Source organism: Rosa chinensis, chromosome 7 (assembly GCF_002994745.2).
Source record: "Rosa chinensis cultivar Old Blush chromosome 7, RchiOBHm-V2, whole genome shotgun sequence".
Taxonomy (NCBI): Eukaryota; Viridiplantae; Streptophyta; class Magnoliopsida; order Rosales; family Rosaceae; genus Rosa; species Rosa chinensis.
Window position 1 is genome coordinate 5,172,139 of NC_037094.1, and position 20,666 is coordinate 5,192,804.

A 20,666-nucleotide genomic window follows, 5' to 3' on the forward strand; every position below is an offset into this window, starting at 1 on the left:
CAGAGAGATTAAAATAACCAACCATTATATTTAGTAGTAGCTAGTAGCTACTACCGCTACTCTTTAAAATTCATCTTTGTCCTTCAGATCAGATACTGCTCATGATTGTTGATTAGCACTTTCCAAAACTGATCTATACTTTTCAAATTGTTACTTGTCACTGATTCATCCTTTTATTAATAAAAGTTTAAACATTACTGCTGACATTCTATATATATGAGTAATTGAGGATATACTGAATCCTCTCTTAATTGGTGCTGTTTTTAGATGAGTTGGTGAACGGAATCTGATATTCTAATCAGTATCACTTATATATATAGAGAAAAAAAAATGGATGGTATAGATTAATTTGTCATTTTCATGGTATGCCAACATTGGTAATCAATTATTTTCTTAAAGATTTCAGCATAATGTCAATAAACATATATAAACATTAAGAGTTTCTAGAGTCATTCTTTTTTGGGTCAAAAGTAGAGTGAAAAATATTGGGGACTGGGGTCATGGGAACTTTTGATGCCCAAATTGGCCATATAGAGAAACTAAAGACGCTATGACAGTAACACTAGTGTGGTATCCATCTAAAACTCTATGATTACCCTAATTTCATTAATAACAACTTTTGGATGAATTGGTAAAGGTTTTACTATAACTTGAAAAGAAATTGTATATGTAATAGAGTACTAGAGTAGTCAACTAGCCTTTTGTAGGAATAAAACTCCATATTAATCTTATGTTTATGTTGAAACGCGTCGGTTTTTTAATAAACTAACAATAATAATTTAATTTAATAGGAAATAAAACTTTGTATCGATTTTGTACGTGCTTATGTTCAAAATGATGTTGTGTTGGATTGATAGTTAATCAATTCAGATGTCGAGCCTAATTTATCTTTTCATCTCTTTTATGAAATTAAGATATATATTAATCTATCTCAGTCGGACGTATATATAATTCCATGCTCATCTAGTGTTCATGTTTATATGATTTCATCTTTGTCTTGTGTTTATATTATGTCCCAAATAATAAAGTTAGTTAAGCAACTCAAATGTTGTGTTTGAAAGTAGAAGTTATTCAGAAAGACACAAAGTTAAATGGAAGTTTGAAACAAAGCTAATGTTGGAATGGTTCAGCCTAGGTCCAGTTTGCTTTGCCACTAGTTCTTCTAGTTAACTGCACACAGATTTCTGGGAAAGCTTCTAATTAACTGTTAATTGACTCTGAAACAGGGATATATTGATGATCCTGAAGGAACACCTTCCTTCAGCGATGCGAACAATCCTGACGTACTTCTTCTTTTGTCGAAGGACTTCTTAGAGGCTCATGCTGCCCTTATTCAGTATGTTGAAGTGAACATACTGTCAGTTCGGGAGATAAGTCAGATAACAGACTCTGAGCTTGAATATATTGCTTTAGGTTTGTCTTTACATTAATTAAGCACCACAATTGATTTCATCATGCTTGATTGTTTCCTTCCGTACTGATCGATAACTACACTACTAACAGAAGTTTCTGATTTACCAGTACATTTCGGAGACAACAGTGAGTTTGATTATATAGGAGATATGTTGGATCCACCCGAGACAGATAAGCAAGACCACCGTGCAGAGAACATTCTCAATGAAACCGAAGAAATGGTAATTATCTTTCTATGCCCTCTTCAAGTAATGCATCTTACTTTAATCTGTATATGGAAATCAATTAAAACCGTCATCTGTGGACTTCTACAGCTTCTTGCAGCAACACAAGACAGTTTTTCACAAGCACCTTCACCCAGCTGTTTCATTCGTGAGACATTGTCCAGTAGCCTTATTCAGTACCCCGAAGTACAGGCCAGGGGATCTGAAGCCGGAGAAAGTAGTACTGCTAGTACTACACAAGCAGAACTCCACTCTCCACAGCATGCGCAACAAATACTTGCAACTCGTACCGTAAGTGGAGTACACAGATCGCAAGGATCTTGCAGGGATCCAAATAGTCCACAAACCACAACTTCTTTAGACACTTTAGCAACAACTTCTGGCAACTCAAGGGGCCCACGAGCATCTTCACGTACTCATAGATCTCAAATAAGTATGGATCCTAATTTCAAACCAAGAAGAAGTCCAAGAATTGCATCAAGAGCTACTGTGGAACAAGGAGGACATGAAGGTGCTTTTGGTCGGTTTGGGGAACCATCTGGTCCACACACATCAGTATCTGTGAAAAGAAGACCTGCACCAAAAGGATTGAAGCCTCTTCCTGCTAGTATGCAATGGAAAGAAGACATATACGAGCTAGCATGGGAGGTATTTTATCCAATTGTTTTGCTTATACAAAGCCTCATTACTTCAAGTACACAAAAGTCATTGATATTGATATTGATCTTGCCTAAAAAAGATTTCTGTCCTTGCATTCTTTTTGAGCTTTCAGGGTACGATCTTCTCCAAGCATCAAGAAAGGCTTGTTCTAGTCAGTAAGGCAAAGGTATATGTATGCTCTTATACTATAGGTTTCCTGAAATTTGCCAAACAGTAAATATGAGACTTTTCTCTTGTAACAGGCGCACAAGATGAAGTCTGCACCAGAGAGGTAAGTTTAAGAACAGCTTGGTGTTCTCCTAATCCTCTACTTGACTCTGAGATATAAATACCAATGCACTATATATATGCTGCTTCATGAGCTTCTTATATGTTACAGCCTTACTACTGGTTGGCCACGACTGCTGAAGATGGGTAATGTTATACCAGAAGCCACTGTTGGCAGGTTGTAATTGTAACAAGAGAAACTGCATGTTCATTCATTTCTATATTCTATGTTAATTATGCCCTCATATTATATCTGTCCACTTGTACAGGTCATATGAAGGACAAGCCCATGATTTGATCTTTGAGATTACGGGTGACGAGAAAATATATGACCTACTAAATGAGAACGAGCTGGTGAGGCAACTATTCTTAACTAAGCTCTCTCAGGATATATGCTTCATCTTTTAAGATCTGCTCCTTTTGGCTAAATTGAAGTTTATGCTAATAACTTGTTAATGATCCATCTTGGTCAAAAGTAGATTAACCACATATACATGCATGATATAACACCTAAAAGCTCTGGCTTATTAAAGATAATCCACTATTAGAATGACTAGCTCAATGCATGGGTTTCAGTGTATTAGATTCAGCCTGCCTACTCAGTCATTGATAATCACCCCTGCTGAACACAACCACTTCACTGGGAGAGTGTATGCAGGTGAGTTATGCATAACTTTGATCCATCCGGTACAAAACGCGCACACACGCACATTCGTATGTGTCTATTATATATTAACTCCAACTGAAATGACCTTTAATCTGTAGGGGGAGGACCTCTAGTGGAGCAACATCTGGTTGCACAATACAATCAACAAAGGCATCAGTAGCACCAATATGCCACAACTGGTACAAGACTGCGCAGTGAGCAAGTCATTGTACTGAATGACTGGCTCAATGCATGGGTTTCAGGTATAAAATTCGGCCTGCCTACTCAAGTCGTTAATAATTACCCCTGCTGTACACAACCACTTCACTGGGAGAGTGTGTGCAGGTAAGTTAATGCATAACTTTGATCCATCCAGTACAATACACACGCGCACATACATGTTCTATATATATAGAAGCTCCAGCTGAACTGATCTTTGATTTGTAGGGGAAGGACCTCCACTGGAGCAACATATGGTTGAACAATACAATCAAAGAAAGCATCAGCAACAGCAATATGCCACAACTGGTACAAAACTGCGCAGTGAGCTTTCAAGTATAGGGACGACCAACAGATCCTAGATAGCTTATTTCTGCTTGGAAGAAAAGACATACATAGACGCTGTCATTTTTGTGATGGATTTCTGACCTTTTAAATGCACCCTTATTCCTCATCCATCTTAAACTTCGGATTCACAGTCCTCCCCTTGAAGGCCTGACGCACACTATTGGGATTATGCCAAGTTGACCTGACCTTAAGTAGTAATCAATTCAAGCAGTATCTATCACAATTGAAATAAAGTGAAGAAATCATACCCCAACAATAGACTGGATTCTCATCATATATACAGATCATAACGATATGATAATGACAGCACATGAACGGTTAAATTACAGAACAGAGACAACATGTTTCATTACAAACTATACACAAAGGGGTTTTTGTACAAAGCTCCACCCAGGCAATCCACACAGTTTGCTTCCCACAGAAAAAGTGGCGGGAAAGCAAAAAGTGGCAGCAACTGTTATTACTGATTGCACTGGAGTAAGACATATTGACATATTCAATCATCTATACCAGTAATCTGCACCTAAAGATACAGCACATGCTACATTGTAAACAAAAAAAATGAACCGCATGATTTTTCTCGAATTAACTATTAACCTGCTGTCCTTTCTTCTTTAGCTTTAGACCCTTCGGGCTGGACTGCTTTGGAGGTGGCTCCACAAGCAAGAGGCGTGACATGACATATGCCAAGAGTTCTTCACGGTGGGAAAATGTGAAGTCCAAATGTGCATACTCAAACTCATTGTATGATGCATTTACACCTGAATTCTTCATCACCTTATAATGCTTCCTTACCATTGATGGCCTAATTACCTTGTCCTTACGTCCAGCAACCAGATCAACCGGAATATCAATGAGCCCATAGTACTCTCCCAAGTCTAATGGCTCTGGAGATCCATAAACCTCCATATTAGCAGAAGCTCTCCCATAATCAAACATCCTAAACCTTTTTGCACGCTTCATTTGTGCAAGATGGAGAGCCACTTGGAACGATACCCCCGGCATGTCATTCATGTTATAATGTGGTAGGCCCAACACACCAACCCAATTTGAGCTATCTCCACCTACAAAATAACTCATCAGTGTCTGAACCAATCCTCCAACAGCAGGGTAATTATGGAAGTCCCGTGCCAACTTGTTTAGAAGCATGCGAAAGAATTTGGTTGGTATATAGATGCCAGGAACAAGGGGTTGCAGAAGGGGAGCCAATAGAAGAAAGGAGTATTCCACGACCGAAAACATAAAGGTAGAATCTTCATGGAAGCCAGCAGGTGATAATAAAATCAATCTCGAGAGTCTGTGGGGTTTCTCTTCTATCCTCTGTGTTACAACATACATTAATATAGCTGCTCCTCCCAAGCTATGGCAAATTGCACAAAGCTTATAAGGTTGATCACCATTGGTTTCTTCCTCAATATCAGGTTGACTAAGCTTCAATTCTGCAGTTTTAACTTGGTGGATCTTCTCTATCATTGCAGGAATATCCTGAGTCCCATGCTCATTGATTGAGTACTGCCAGTACCTGCATTGGTTGATACATTTAGTAGATACTTGAAGGAAACTGGTATTTTAGGCTTTGAGAGCCATACATATGCAATCTCATTCTCTCCCCACTGATGATCTGTAGAGTATCAAAATAATAAAGGAAAGAAAATACAGAGGGATAAATCTCTCACAAACAAAATAACAAGCAGATATCATATGCCCAACTTACTGTCGTGAGGAAATGCTTTTGTCAACGTGCTCCCTAGAAACCAAGCCACGAAAGTTCCCGAGGAAGACATCATATCCTGAAACAGTAAAAAGTATTAGCAAATTTGTAAACCACTCTGTACCCCAAGATGCATCTGCTTTCAAATTAAACATGCCAAACCTTGATCATAGGCGGCAAATGCAGGTGAACCGACAACCCCATTGGACACCCAACTGGACAAGGAAACAAATCGCTAGAGTGAAAAATATGAAGGTAGTATTTAAACACTACTGTCAGTGTGTTTGCAAGACAAGAGAACATAACATAATAAGTAGAGATTATGGATTGGCTCCTCATAGGAAAGCAAGCATATTTTATAAGCCATTACTTGAGATGATGTAGAATTTGCACACAAATATGTAAATCTAGATGCTAATCCGAGTATAGTGGAATAACATAAGAAGGTTAGAGATGAGCTTAAATTTCTGTGAAACATCACAGACTCTCTTCCCACGTTTGTAGGAACAACACCAGCTCAATAGGACCATGGCAGGCCGTATTGCTTCTAAAAATAACTACTCTTGATGAATGGCAGGTGGTCATGCCACCTGATCTTTACAGTTTTCTAAAAGGCTACCCTTTCATTATTCTTACCTACCCAGGGCCACTAATGAGGAAGGAAACTTAGAGAGAAGTAACTTACCCCATAGATGAATCCAGAATTCCATGTTGTAGATAAACAGCTTTTCGTGAATCACGTCTGCAGCATCACACTAACAAATATTAGACACCATATATTCATATCAAAGTTATCACTTTATGAAGGAAAAAATCTATCATACCTTGGGATTCTTTCCAAGAGAAGAACATATCCATCACTAGTGATCACATGAATAGCTTCGTATGGATACCTAAAACAGGAAGAAAAGTAAGAAATTTGTGCAACATGGGGGAAATAGAGGTTCTGCAATCAAGAAAACAGTAACCCAGCCTCACCCAAGCTCTGTAATGACATCCTGGCATGTTCGAGCATCAGTATTTAGCGCCTGAAATGAAGTGTTCCTTTCTGTAGGAACTGGATCATCATCTCCAAGCGTAGCTGTGGGAACAGAAGCATCTGAAGCACTACCATGAGTATCTTGAACTCTGTTGTTGTTTGATGAAAACCACCCAAATAGTGTTCGAAGAGCATCAAATGGGGAAAGAACAAAATGAGCTGCTTTATGAACAACATCGAATACAGCTTCTATGAATATCTCAATCGCCAGATGAAGATCCTGTTCAGCATTAGTTAAACATGAGAATTTCATCCTAGATGTAATTTCTGAAACAGACATTAAAAAAGAAGCCTGCCAAACCTCAATGACTCCACGTCTCCTATCAGTAGTGCGCTGAATAATGTGATCCTTGAGGAACTGCACTCTATTCAAAGAACTAGTCCTGTGCGAAAGCTGACTGCTTCCTGGTGCAGAAGAGGGTGTCGTGGCCCTATTATAAGAAGAACGGCAAAGAAGCCCCGGAAGGCCAAGCAGGAACCTTGCAGGAAACAGAATCCAATAAAATATGTATCTGATACACATCCATCCTGTCCATTGCCTAGGCATACTATAAGACCTGGAGACTCTTGAACTTTGAGAAGATGGGGATGCAGGGCATATGTCTTCATCACTATATTCTTCCCCATAGTCTATGCTCACGCTCGAACCCTCGGAATCAGAATCCACAGGAAGCTCATGTATGAATTGATTGAAAGAGGACACCCCACTACAAACAACCACCAAAACACACACATTTCATTCCAGAAACTCATTTTGCAACCCAAACAGATATCAAATTTCACAAAAGTAGAATATAAAGACTATACGTGCAAACATGAATCAACCAAAATTGATGAACAAGCACAGAAAAATTGAAGAGGAACCCTAAATCCAGCACAAAACCCTCAACTTACTTTTCCATCCAGCGAGGAAACCGAGGTCCACGAAAGGTAGGCCTGAGCTCCCAGCCATGTATGCCTTCAAGGATATTAGCCTTACCTGGCAATAACGCCAACAGCAGAGCCGAAACTCCATTGATGAATCTCACAATATTGTTCAGCGATTCATACGTAAACGTCTTCACTGACCTGCACAACCACCACACACAAGAAAGCCCAAAATCAACAAATTAAACCCAAAAAAATTGGGTTCTGATTTCATCAAATTCAAACATTTTTGTGAAGAATTGAAAGAAAAGAATCAATCTTGCTATGCCTATGCATGCATTGAAGAAGTGAAGGGGGGAGAGACTCACTCTTTGGTGACAGCGATGGCGTTGTCGACGAGTCGCTGCATCATTTCATATCCAGCAAAAATCCTGGCAGTAACGGAAAAAATCGGAAACTGAAATCGGAAAATCTAACGGGGGAATCGGAGGATTAATTAGGATCGGCGGCGAGAGAGAGAAAAGGGAGGGAAAAACCGAGATTGGGGGGAGTCCGATATTTGAGGACGCTGGAAATAGGCAAATGAGGATTGATCGCGGTTTAAAAATTCGGCGATTCGTTGTCGCCGTAGAGAGATGGGAATCCACGCGATGGGTCGTGATTGGTTTGGTGGGGACGCGTGTCGCTTTGTGGTCAATCTGATTCGAGGATGACGAGCACACGTAAGGGTAAAGAGATATAAATATAATAAGCGTGGGGGGGCGTGGCGCTAGATTTCAGGCGTCGGTATTTGAAGTCCAAAATAGAAGCCGTGAGGGGGTGCGGTGGGGCCCAATTGTGGGAAGTGGGACGGTGGACTATTCTGTCTCACAGTCTCAGTGGAGGGAGGCTGCCACCGCCACCGTGACGTCTAGCCATGCCGCCACAGAAATGTTTGAAGCCATTTCTTAAAGTTTTTCTTTCTTTCTTTCTTTCTTTCTTTTTTTTGGGTGGAAACTTCAAGTTTTACTTTTCTTTTACCTTACTTTGTTGGGCTAAGTTTTTCTTCATGTTTGAGACGGAGTAAATAATAGATAACATTCATTTAACCTGCACTAACAACGTTTTGTAGTTTTACGGCACAACCAACCATTGCTACCTGTGGTTTATTTGGCATATGTGAAAACTTCTACCATATTTCGAAGGATCAAATTTTCGTATCATGGAATACTTGAATTTGGTGATAGAAGAAAATCTAATGATCGAACAATCCGAAATATGTGATACTCATAAGGCGTAAGAATGGTATGAATTTTGCAAAACATTACCATTTTCAAATGAAACGCGCTTCATCATCACTATATAGAGTAAAAGAAAGAAGCTCCATCTCCATCTCGTTTGTTAATAGCTTTTGACTGTATCACATATGCGGGGAAATTTGCTATGTGGCAACTGGGAACAAATAGATTTCAAAGAGTGGTGATCAAGACATAAGAGCCTTGCACCATTGAGAATCTATCCGACAACTCATAGAATGTAACAGCATTCGCATGATTGTTGTTCAAGAACTTTACAACACTAGGAGAAAATTTTAAAAATGATGAGGAGAGCAACAATCACCAGCTTTGTATTATTTTTCTGCTTGCTATTCAAGCTATCAATCTCTTTTAATCAAATTGAATAAAAGTTCTGACTATTCAAGCTGTTCAGAATCTGAAAATGGCTCATGTATACAGCATGATTCTACTCCTCCACGAGGATCTGCTTCTAAAGGATTTTATGGGGAGAAACATACATGGTGTGCCAACAAAATGTTGCCTTCTGTAAATGCTAGGACAATGCTGGTAAAGAATTTTCAGTTGTGGATGCAGTTGTGTTGTTGCCTTCCTTCGTGCCTGGTGTGAAGGCAAACTCAGAAACTAAAGCCAGGTGATCGCTGCCCACTTTCTATTTACAAATACAGGAGAAAGAGAATTAGAATGGAAGATAATATCTGTAACTCATCAACAGCATTTAATGACCTCAGAAGGTATAAACTCTTCATTTCAACAGCAAAATCCAAACACTTTCAGGCCAGGCTCTTGATAAAGACCTTATTGCAAGCAAGACTTGTGCATGTGAGGTAAACACTTATCCATCATGGAGCATAATCCAATGTTACCATACCTTGCAAGGGAGGCTACCAATCCTCTGGAGAGTGTCAAGTGGAACTGTATCCATAACTCCTGTCGGCACAAGACCATCCGAGTACCTGTATAGAACACAAGCATTTCATAAGTTTCATGTTGTATCATGACAACCACCCCCACCAACATTAGAATCATCGTTGCAGTATTTAAGAGAAGGAATTCACCATAAGTAGTCAACGGTTCCAAGAAACTTTGAGTGGTAGGAAGTAGCTAAAGGCTCACCACTGGATCCCCGTGTTGCTGTAGAACCCTGAAAATACGATATATAACCCGGAAAATAAACACAATGCATATAACAGGAAACTGAACTGAGCAACCAACTGGTAAAGGAGTAAAGACTTATACCTGAACCGTAGCATAAGCACTGTTAAGCTTCAAGGGATGCACAACTGAATGGCTGCCAGAATTACCATTTGCAACTCTAACCTCTTCATCTGTCCAGTTATGTTTCAACAATCTGATGAAGAACAATTAACATGTTGAGCTTTAACATTTCCACCGTTTAAATAAGCTAACCTATCTTAGAATTAACTGATATGTGAACTATGTAGGCACATCATCATGGGAACTAATAAAAACGAAAGAGAAAGGAAGTCAGTGTCACAGATATGAGACATACCCATCTATCAAGCTCAATGGACTGCTCATTCGTTGTTTGACACCTAAGACTTGAGCAGGATGACAGCTCCTCTGCCCAGATAACTCTGTTCTGTCATATGACATGATATTTAGCTGTAAATAAGAGCCACATATCAGATTCTGAAATCTTGGATTTTATATAGGTACTCGGATTCTTGACATGACATTGATTGCCATGAGTGTTGCAGAGACCGGACTATGTATCCAAAATGTTAATCAAGTGGTTAACAACAGACATGTGATTACCTCAGATGTTGACAAGAACTTGTATATTGCACTCTGTCAATAAGCATCAAAGCTAGTTAAATATTACTCTAATAAGCTAAAGGAAATACTGATGAAAATTTTTATCACATTTTCTTTAGAATATCAGACCTGAGGAGTGCAATTGAAATCACCACAAAGGACAACAGGGGCATTACCCCATTTCTCCGAGAGGGTCTGCGCCCTTGATATGAGAAAACGAATCTGAAAAGAAAAAAGAAAGTTCAAATAACTGCCTAAAATATAGCATTTTCCTCAAAAACAAAAACATCCCAAGATGCAATTTAGTTTTCCCTGATGTATTGAATGATGTAGACCTTCTTCATGGATGTCAAGGGACATACATTTTCTATTTTGTTCAGCACATGGATCATATCTTAAGAATGTTAGCCTAAAAATATCAGTGGGGGAAAAAAGAAACTAAAGGCAGATAAAACGGACATCAACGTAAGAGAACTTACCTGACCCAATTTAACTTCTCCTCGGCTTGGCCGGTAAAGCACATGGATGTTACCAATCACTAACTTTCTTGATTTGTCTTTATGCATCTGCCTGTATGGAATGAAATTAGATATGGAAAGGGTCCAGTTAAACAAAACACTGGATTTAAGTAAACTCTATCTGACGCGAAGTAAATCTCAGAAGTGAGTAGTAAATGCCTACAGAATAAACCCAGAAGTGTGACTGGTATAAAACAAATCAGAAGCAATTTTGTTACCAGAAAAAGTTCCTCTGACAAAAAGAATTAGGAACTCAAAATACGAAGAAAAAAGCTGTAGGGTAGAACATTCTTATTGTGCAGCAATCCATTATTGATCTTACAATCTTAGGGACACTGTTCTTATTGCGCAATGAAAGTTTACATGGTTGTTGATGCAACATTAGATTGGATGATACCCATTACCTCTGAATCCATATTCCATTCAGCAAAGAAACATGCAAAGATAGAATCAAAACCATCATCTATTGGATACTAACGAATAAGTATTGGCTGATGTCCAATAGTTCTACCTCAAAAACCGAGAGTTGAGCAACATTGTCACGAAGTCCGTATCCCTTGAATTCAATGCTCTCTTCCTCTAACAACCGAAAACTGAGGGAATAAAGTGCCAAGGTTATTTAACTTCTTGTTACATGAGAACAACACAAGCACTAACAACTAGTAAAAATGAAATAAATCACAGCTGTCTTACTTATGAGATTTCCAGAAAGTAGCGCAACCATCAACGGTATCTCCTGTGCGTCTCTACCATAGGAAACAACTGATTCAGAAGACCCTTCTTTTTTTTAAGTTGAACAAAAATTTATCTACTTATGCAAAATGCTGTATATGAATGTATGAACTCATAAATTCATTCACATTTTAGTAGTTATGATCTGAAAAGTATAGAATTCATCATGTAAGTGCCAGACTGATAAGATACAAAAACAATTGATGTTTGTATATTGCTGCATTACACGGAAATATTAACCTTATAAGAACCAGCATATCCCAGTTTTGCCAAAATATCAGCGAGCTCCAAATACTTGTCTACCTCCTAATAAAACCACACAAACAACCGCTCTCAGTACATTACAAATTTACAGCTGAAATTCAACCGCCAGCTAGCACAAACAGAAAGAACAAGTTAAAAGGCTTTACTTGCAAGCAAACTATATCAGAATTCCACGCCGCAAGTTCATCGCAGATGACCCTTTTCCGGCGGTCCCATTTCAGATACATAAAAGGCACATTCCCGTACAGGTCTCTATGCCGAAAAGCATTTCTATCTCCCAAAATATTGTACGAAGCAACCGTGAACCTATCTGCTACACAACCAATCAGAACCATCCACACATTGCATGTAATAATAATTTGGTGATGTACGACAAGAGAAACAGACCCTGAGAAGCTAGCGGATGATCCGATTGAATCCAACGGCGGACAACTTCCGGAGCATGACTACTACTGGAGTATCGCCGCTTGAGTGGGTTGGGAGTGTTGGTGCAGCAGGAGACGGTGGGTCTGCAGAGGAAGAAGGAGGAGGTTCCGGCGTTCGGCATGGCGGTTGAGACGGTGACGTGGCGGCCGCAGAGCCAAGAGGAAGCAGCGTCGCAGCGCATTGTGGGAGGTGAGGTGGGTCTTGGGAGTTGGAAAAATCGAGGGATTGGGTTGTTTGTTTATGATGAGCGGAAGAGTTACCGAGTTACTGCTGCGGTGAGTTTTACTGTGCATCCATCACTCTCAGATTCACATAGCCACACACTGAGCACAGTGGTGAGCCCAGAATCGAGGGAATATTTTGCAGAAGATTGAAAAATTCTCATGAATGTAGAAATTCTTTTACCCCGGAATCATTCCGATTCTAGTAAACGTAGGAACGTAGCCTCGCATGAATGTAGCCTCACATAAAGGAATAAGAATGATTCTTTTACCCGGAATCATTCCGATTCCTTTATGCGTTAGTAAACACATGAATGTTTTACTCCGTAATCATTCATTCACATTCCAAGTAAGTAAATGTGCTCTAAATATCACGAATTCCGTATCCCTTGAGTTCAATGGGCGGAACTACTGTTTGGCCAGACGTGGTCCGGACCCCCTCCGAACTTTTCGGCCGACATATATATGACACAAGTTTTTACACATATTCCTAACCATTAGATTTTATGACAGTCAATGGTGTAGATTATGGATGACATGGCATATTTATGGTAATTATTTATTTTCTATTTCATGATTTTATTAATGTGTATTCAATTAAGAGTCTACAAGATTTTTTTGTATTTTAGAAGTCTATGGGTATTCAACTGAGATTTTAAATAGTCCTTTAAAATCTTGATGTATTCAATTAAGATTTAAAATTATCCATTCAAATCTGCTGATATTCAAAAGTATATGGATTTTTAAGGATTTCATTAAATGCTGGATTTTGAAGGATTTTATAGTGCTTTTTATACATATCATAACTCAAAAACAATCCAACCACTTCCCAAAAGATTTTGATGGATTCTTTCTCACTCAAAAAATGAAGAACCTCTTCACCAAAATAAATAAATAAATAAATAAAAAGCAGGTCTCAATAGGTGACACTCATCCATTTTGTTTTTTAGACCTATTTTCCCACTATCTTCCTCTACCTCTGCTCGATCTCATCTAATAATTTTTTATTTTATTTTTATCACTATAGCTCTAGCTAATGAAGCTCATGACTTTCAATGGTATTATTAAGATGATACATGCACACATGATTGTTTTGTAAATTAGATATGAAAAAAATTATGTCATTAGTTTACTACTTTATTTTTTGTGTAACATTTTGACTCGTTAGTTTTCTCTTATTGTTCATTTGTTCATATATCATTATACACAACATAAAGAATGGGAGATTGTCATACTTTCTTGTCATTGATATAGCATTATAGTTGGATTCATACATCCATTGCTTAATTAAAGAAGAAGAAAAAAAATAACCTACCAAAAACATCATAAGGATTTGTAAAATCTAAACAAATACTAGTAAATCAATCCATTAAAATCAATCAGAGTCCATATAGAATTTAAACAATCCGTAGATTAAGTAAATCCATGGATTCTAAAAACTCAAACAAAATCTTTTAAAATCTGAATTGAATACACCCCCCTAAATTACTTAACTCACAGAAGAAGAAAAAATATATATTTATTTACGTCTCCTTCTCTCCTACTGCATTCATGGTCGCCTTCTACTCTCTTTTTTTCTTTTTTTTCTTTGCATTCAAATCAACGGTAATAGTGATTTGCAGAGAGAAAGGCATAGGTCATTATAGGCATTTGTATCATCTTGGGAATGGATTCCTCGACTCTTTGTGAAATTGGAATACTGGGTGATAATCAATTATTTGCATTGAAATAAATTTATCAAATTGGGTTTAGATTCAGAAGTGTTTTAAGCTTTTGGCTTTTCAACCTCAACCAATATTCTGTGTTTCACCTCAGCCAATATGAGTTTATGAATTATGATTGATCACTTGATTCACACATTGTCTGTGTTTTGTGAAATCACTGAGGGATATCTTTGGTTTGTGAATCTGGTCAAAATTAGAGAAACACAGAATCGATCAGGAAGACAAGATATGTCTTTTTTTTATCATATTCATCAATGTTTGGGTGGATTTGCTAAAAAAAAATTAAAAAAAAAATCCATTAGAGAGTGAGAGAACTAAATGATTTTATCAAGATAAATGATAATAGCAAAATTAAAAAATTACTTTTTTTTTTCTTACAAAATATAGAAATAAAAGGTTTATTTGATATATCATATATGTCATCATTTATAATCTACACCGTCAAATGTTATAAAATTTAACGGTTAGGAATTTGTGTAAAAACTTATGTTATATTTTGTGGCCATTGAACCTAACCCTATATTTATACTATTATTAAAAGAAGAGAGTTTGTTAGCTAAAATTTAAAATTTTGACATAAATGACCCTAAAAAATTAATAAAATTTGAGAATTAATTAAATCACAAAGACAATTATGACATTTACAAAATATTTTTTTATTAAAAAAAAATTAAAACCCACAACCCACTTTTCTCTTTCATTATCTCTTCTCTATAATAACTGTTTTTTTTATTTTCAAAAAAAAAAAAAACTTGCCAGTGAACCCCCCCCCCCACTGCCTAAACCCATTTCTACTTGAAAAAGATAAAAATATTATTATTTTATTCTATAAAGAAGCAATAAAATAAAAGATATGAGTCAAAGTAAGGGGAAATATCACTAATGGTCACTAAGTTATGACTTATTCGACACTTAACTCACTGTATTTTCAACAATATCACTTAACTCACTCAGTTTTACATCCGTCTTTCACTTAACTCACTGCCGTTAATTCTACCGTTAGAAGCCGTTAAAATTGAGGGTATATTTGTCAAAACACTTAAAAATCATTTTTAACTTAAAAAAACTTCATTTATTAGACTTTTTTTTAATTTTTTTAAATTTCTGAAATTTCTAATAAAAAATATTTTTTTTAACTTAAATATAATTTGAAAAAAAAAATTGTCTTTTTTTTTTAAAAAAGTTAGAAATGCATTTTTTTAGTGTTTAGACAAATATACCCTCAATTTATATTTATTAGATTTTTTTTGATTTTTTAAATTTATGAGATTTCTAATAAAAAAAGATTTTTTTAACTTAAATATAATTTGAAAAAAAAAAATTGTCTTTTTTTTAAAGTTAGAAATGCATTTTTTTAGTGTTTAGACAAATATACCCTCAATTTTAATAGCTTTTAACGGCAGAATTAACGACAGTGAGTTAAGTGAAAGACGGATGTAAAACTGAGTGAGTTAAGTGATATTGTTGAAAATACAGTGAGTTAAGTGTCGAATAAGTCATAACTCAGTGACCATTGGTGATGTTTTCCCGTCAAAGTAATAATAAATAACTATTCCTATTTCCTGGGTCATTAGGATTTGAAGCTGTTCAAGAAATTTTGACAGTTTTATGTTTTTATCTCTATATATTTTGCAATCCATGCTTTTGTATTATGTATTCATAACGTGGAGTTATGTTTTGAGTCGATAGAATTATTATTTTAAAAATTATTGGCTTATTGCTTATAAATTCTATTGAATAAGATTTTTTTTTTTTATTCAGTAAGATTTTTGAATTATTGTCATATTGTTGTTTTTTTTGTTCCTACTTATCTTATAGTAATTTAATTATATGATCGATACTTTATGTATCCTGGTTCCGTTATGTTCCACAATTATACTACTTCTAAGCAAGCATGCAGTTAAGCACCATATATTAATCATAGCGATATCTCTGTAATGGTATAATCGACAAGTGGAACAATACTGCATTGTGTTCAAAACAGTAGATTGCAAAACTCCAACGATATAGACACAAACAGTAAGCCTTTCCAGAGATACAACAAAGAAAATAATTAAACTTCAACTTTACACTGACGGATCATTTGCATCTCTTCTAATTAATACAACCGAAAACGAACGACACGATTATCATATGCATCTCTTTCTCACACTCACGGGTAGTCCACCTTTAATTCGCAGTGTCATGGACAACAAATGCACCGGACACGTGCCCTTATCTTCTACGTCGAACTCAAACCTCTGTATCACAGAGGCTGCAATGGACTTCATCTGAATAAACGCCAAGTCTTTTCCGAGACACATTCTCGGCCCGGCGTGAAACACCGGATACCGAAACGCACTGTCCGGCTGACACGTGCCGTCCTCGCCGAGCCACCTCTCCGGCACATACTCCTGGCAGTCCTTCCCCCATATCGTCTCCATCCTCCCCATGGCATACGCATGGTACGTCACAAACCACCCTTTCCTCAACACCGTCCCGTCCGGCATGACGTCATCGTTGAGGCACGCCTTCGTGTCCACCGGTACAGGAGGGTAGAGTCTCATGGCTTCCATAATCGCTGCCTGCAAATAGTGCATGTCTCTGAGCTCGTCAAAACCGTAAGTGTCGCCGTTACTTTGGCCGTTTCGGGATCGAATGGCTTCGAGCTCATTCAGAATGTTGAGCTGGACGTTTGGTCTAGAAGATATGATCCAGAAGAACCAAGATAGAGCAGAAGACGTCGTGTCCCTGCCGGCGAGGATCATGCTTATGATGATGTCACGGAGAAACTCCGGCGAGTTATTGTTGTCATTTCCGATGAACCGGGATAACAAATCATCCTGCTGTTCGTAGCTATTGTTCTCCATTCGAGACCTTATTATGTCATCAGCGAAGTTATGAACGGTTGCAATTGAATCCTTCAACCTCCTCTCGGATCCAATATTGAAGAATTTTTTTAAGATAAGGATGAATCGAAAGGCATAGAGGAACCTTCCAGAGCAAAGTGTGGTGGCGTCATCAAACGCCCGCATAAACTCGGCGGCGGATTTCCCATCGCCGCCGAGACAACCTGGGTCGACGTTGAAAGCCATCTTGCAAATATTGTCGAACGCAAACCGCTCCAAGACGTCTTGGAGGTCCAAACGACATCCCGTTTCGGCTGCTCGCGCCAAAAGTGGAACCAACCTGGTCTGAATCTCGAAGCTGACGTTATCCATGACGAAGTTCCTGAGTGATTTGGTGTTGAAGGCATAGCTGGCCGTCTTTCTCTGGACCTTCCAGAGCTCGCCGTCGGCGTTGAAGATTCCGCCGCCGAGAAAGTCTCGGAGGAGATCGATGAACCGCTCGCCTTTCGGGTAGTTCTCGAAGTTGGTTTTCAGCATGTGCTCCACGTTTGAAGGGTTGGCCGTGATGATGCCGTGGATTTTTCCCGGGCGGAAGAAGATGGCGGTGTTGGTGGGACAGTTGCGGAGGATTTCGGTGGTCCAGTCGAGGAAACGGTGCCGGTTCATCAGGAATCCCGGCAGAGATCCGAGAATCGGGTAGATCTTGAAGCCGGTGTGGATGGATTTCTTCGGTGGACTAGTGTAAAAATGAAGGTAGACATAGACGGAGAGGAAAACTAGAAAGAGGAAAGATTGCAGGGAGAATAATAGATCCATGGTTGACTGGACTTAACAGTAAATTATGGGATATATTTATATATAGAACTAGGGTTAAAAACAGTGGTATGACTACGTGAGCATGAATATAGCATCACAATTTTAGTTTAAATGATATTTAAGATTTAAACTGAATTTTCGAGTATATAATGCAATATTTTCCTCTTGATTGCTGATCTGGAGTTTAGCGGAATGCTCGTTATCTTATCTTTATTTGTTTGTCGTCTACTAATGATGCATGTTCTGTGTTCTTGTTACGTAGAATAACATGGACCGCAGGCAACATGTAATACTAATATATCCTACGTATCAACTTATCGCAAATTTGGTAGTATTTACCGACTATAAATTAAAATCAATTTCCATAGCTTTTAAGATGTAAATAATGTTACTTTCTCAGGAAGTCGGGCCTCGTTGACTTTATGAAATTATTGATGTAAGCAAATGATTTTTTTTTTTAAATCAATCGATCAATGATACGATCAATGATTGTTATATTCATCACAAGCTAAGATAGACCGTTACATATCATTCCGCTGCCATTTAAGAATATAGACAGACAAGAAGATAGTGGTAGTACCCACAGTGGTACATAGAAATAGACCTACTCATTATATAATTAAACACGTAGAGATAGCAGAAATCTTCCTTTGGTACTACTCCAGAGGCGCTAAAGGTACCTAGAGTGCACAACGGTGCTTAGCTTCTTAAATACAAGAAATTTATTGTAATTTAGGCTAAACTAAAAAACATAGGAATTTATTGTCACTACAAGAAATTTGGGTATATGCAACGGGTTTATATGCAAGGAGTCAAAATTCCTTGCATTTGGTTGGATACTACCAAGAATTATAAAAGTCCTTGCATTTAGTTTGGAGATAATGCTAGGAACACATAAAGTCCTTGCATTAATATTAAAAAACGTAAAAGTCCTTGTATTTGCTATTCATTCCTTGCATTGGCTGAGCGGGGTCTTTGCCGCTCTTAGGTTTTCTCTTAATCTTAAATCTTTTTTTTTTCACTCTCTCTGTCTCTATTCATGTCTTTCACGGTTTCACCATCTCTCCGTTCTCTCTCTTTTCTCCCATTTTAGTCTCAATTCCTCTCATACCCAACCAAACCAGTATCTAAGGTTTCTCCACTTCAAAATCACCCTCCGATCTCCGATTTCCTCTTATTGAAACCCTAGAACCCTCCTCTTCCCCTTTCCAATTTCAATTTTAAATTCAATTGTAGTGATTCCCAATTCCATATATGTGATTACAGCTCCGGCAATGCCCAGAGATGTATAGCAATTTCAAGAAAGCTATTTCCCATATATTCACCGAGTACTTGTACAGCGCTGTGGAGATTTGTATCGTTTTGGATGACAGCGGGCCCAGCTCGGCCTTCAACGGTGATGCGGCGGTGGCTACTAGTCTGAAGACCAACCCTAAGGATGGCAAAGGCGGCGATGGGGATGATCCTGAGCAGGCCAAGCTCTGAGCCGGGCTTAATTTTCCGGTCAAGTTCCCTCAGTTCTTTAGTGGTTAGTTTGTTTGCTTCTGATAATGGCTTGGTTTTAGTTTGTTGTGTTGTTATGTTTTGAATGTTTGGTAATGTTGATTGTAGCTAGAGAGCTGGGATTTTTGTTTTAGTGATTGCAGGAACCCCAAAATACCTCAGTTCCCCTCGAGATGAAGAACCAAGCCCTAAAATATTGAACAACCAGATCTAGCTATGCCGTTTATCTTCTCAAGTTCTCAGTGCAGATTTGTAGTTATGGGCAGTAGCTCTAGCCTCAAATCGATGCCCTGCCACCACTCTCAGTATCTCTCTGTCCCTCTATCTCTCATGGGTTTATTTTTTATGGCTTTTAATTAATGGTTTAGGTTTGACTTCAGTGGATTCTGGGTATCATTATTTGGTTTAATTTTGTTTTGATGTGAATACAATTTGCTTAGGGTTTGTCAGATTCCATGAAAGATTTTGATTTTTTTTTTTTACTGCAATACCACACTACCCTATCTTTCTCAACCTCTCAAGTTTCATTATAAAAGCTTTAATCTTTTGCACCATAGTCTGTCTAGTGGGTCTCCAAGTCTCTTGCAACTTTATCTGGGTAAGTTTTTTGCAGATTATTTCATTGTCTGAGTAATGCTGAGATGATATGATATATATAGTCCTTGCTAGATTTTGGTGTTGCGTATGAATTTGACATAGTACTGTTGGGAGTATGTGAAAAAGTTCAATGGTTTGTTAGTTTGTTAGTGTTAGATAGAGTCATGGAATCAAGATGGACATAAGTTGATTCATTTTCTAGTCTTCTACTGTAATAGCTTATTATTGAAAAATTGAGTTGCCTTCTAATGAGAACAAAAGGATGAAAATTATCTTTGTTACACAAGCCTTCTTGAATGGTAATGGATGACTCTTACCCATTTGGCATCCTTTATCTTTAATAGTTCAAATGCAGGGGGGAGCATACCATAGAGCTATCCTCTAGAAGTCTTTTAACAGGCTCCAAGGCAAGTTAAATAAATATGCTTGACAAGGTGAACTAAGTATTTGATACACAATTAGCTGGCATTGAAGTCTTGATTGTACACATTTAAAAACATGTACAACAGAAATAAAAACATGTACGTACGTAGTTTAATGTAGTTTGTGGTTGCATCACTGGCTTTCCACAAATCCTAGGAGGTAAATTA

General features: G+C 37.8%; 4 protein-coding genes and 1 long non-coding RNA gene across 5 annotated transcripts; 2 read left to right on the forward strand and 3 right to left on the reverse strand.

Moving 5' to 3' along the window:
* Positions 1 to 1,329: 1,329 nt before the first annotated feature.
* LOC121050522 lies at positions 1,330 to 1,849 on the forward strand. Its single transcript, XR_005803234.1, has 3 exons — positions 1,330 to 1,413; positions 1,522 to 1,634; positions 1,728 to 1,849. It is a non-coding gene; the product is annotated as an uncharacterized LOC121050522 (long non-coding RNA).
* A 223-nt stretch (positions 1,850 to 2,072) lies between these two features.
* Positions 2,073 to 3,779, forward strand: LOC112176284 (mediator of RNA polymerase II transcription subunit 25). Its single transcript, XM_040511258.1, has 8 exons — positions 2,073 to 2,285; positions 2,410 to 2,463; positions 2,540 to 2,568; positions 2,677 to 2,742; positions 2,834 to 2,918; positions 3,141 to 3,222; positions 3,330 to 3,555; positions 3,658 to 3,779. Exons 1-7 carry the CDS (start codon positions 2,073 to 2,075, stop codon positions 3,389 to 3,391), a joined length of 591 nt encoding a protein of 196 aa, XP_040367192.1. The 3' UTR covers positions 3,392 to 3,555; positions 3,658 to 3,779.
* A 263-nt stretch (positions 3,780 to 4,042) lies between these two features.
* Positions 4,043 to 8,061, reverse strand: LOC112176283. The gene is made up of 9 exons (XM_024314125.2): positions 7,763 to 8,061; positions 7,422 to 7,595; positions 6,829 to 7,234; positions 6,467 to 6,747; positions 6,313 to 6,381; positions 6,174 to 6,230; positions 5,651 to 5,703; positions 5,492 to 5,567; positions 4,043 to 5,299 (listed from the first exon to the last, which is right to left on the reverse strand). The coding sequence occupies exons 1-9, from the start codon at positions 7,804 to 7,806 to the stop codon at positions 4,363 to 4,365; spliced, it is 2,097 nt and encodes a 698-aa protein (XP_024169893.1). The 5' UTR covers positions 7,807 to 8,061; the 3' UTR covers positions 4,043 to 4,362.
* An 819-nt stretch (positions 8,062 to 8,880) lies between these two features.
* LOC112176285 (carbon catabolite repressor protein 4 homolog 3) lies at positions 8,881 to 12,723 on the reverse strand. The gene is made up of 13 exons (XM_024314128.2): positions 12,349 to 12,723; positions 12,108 to 12,271; positions 11,938 to 12,003; positions 11,659 to 11,711; positions 11,477 to 11,558; positions 10,927 to 11,013; positions 10,577 to 10,669; positions 10,448 to 10,480; positions 10,182 to 10,294; positions 9,908 to 10,019; positions 9,727 to 9,812; positions 9,540 to 9,624; positions 8,881 to 9,320 (listed from the first exon to the last, which is right to left on the reverse strand). The coding sequence occupies exons 1-13, from the start codon at positions 12,566 to 12,568 to the stop codon at positions 9,204 to 9,206; spliced, it is 1,311 nt and encodes a 436-aa protein (XP_024169896.1). The 5' UTR covers positions 12,569 to 12,723; the 3' UTR covers positions 8,881 to 9,203.
* A 3,578-nt stretch (positions 12,724 to 16,301) lies between these two features.
* Positions 16,302 to 18,081, reverse strand: LOC112179242 (cytochrome P450 94B3). The gene has a single exon (XM_024317595.2). The coding sequence runs from the start codon at positions 17,974 to 17,976 to the stop codon at positions 16,462 to 16,464; it is 1,515 nt and encodes a 504-aa protein (XP_024173363.1). The 5' UTR covers positions 17,977 to 18,081; the 3' UTR covers positions 16,302 to 16,461.
* Positions 18,082 to 20,666: the final 2,585 nt, after the last annotated feature.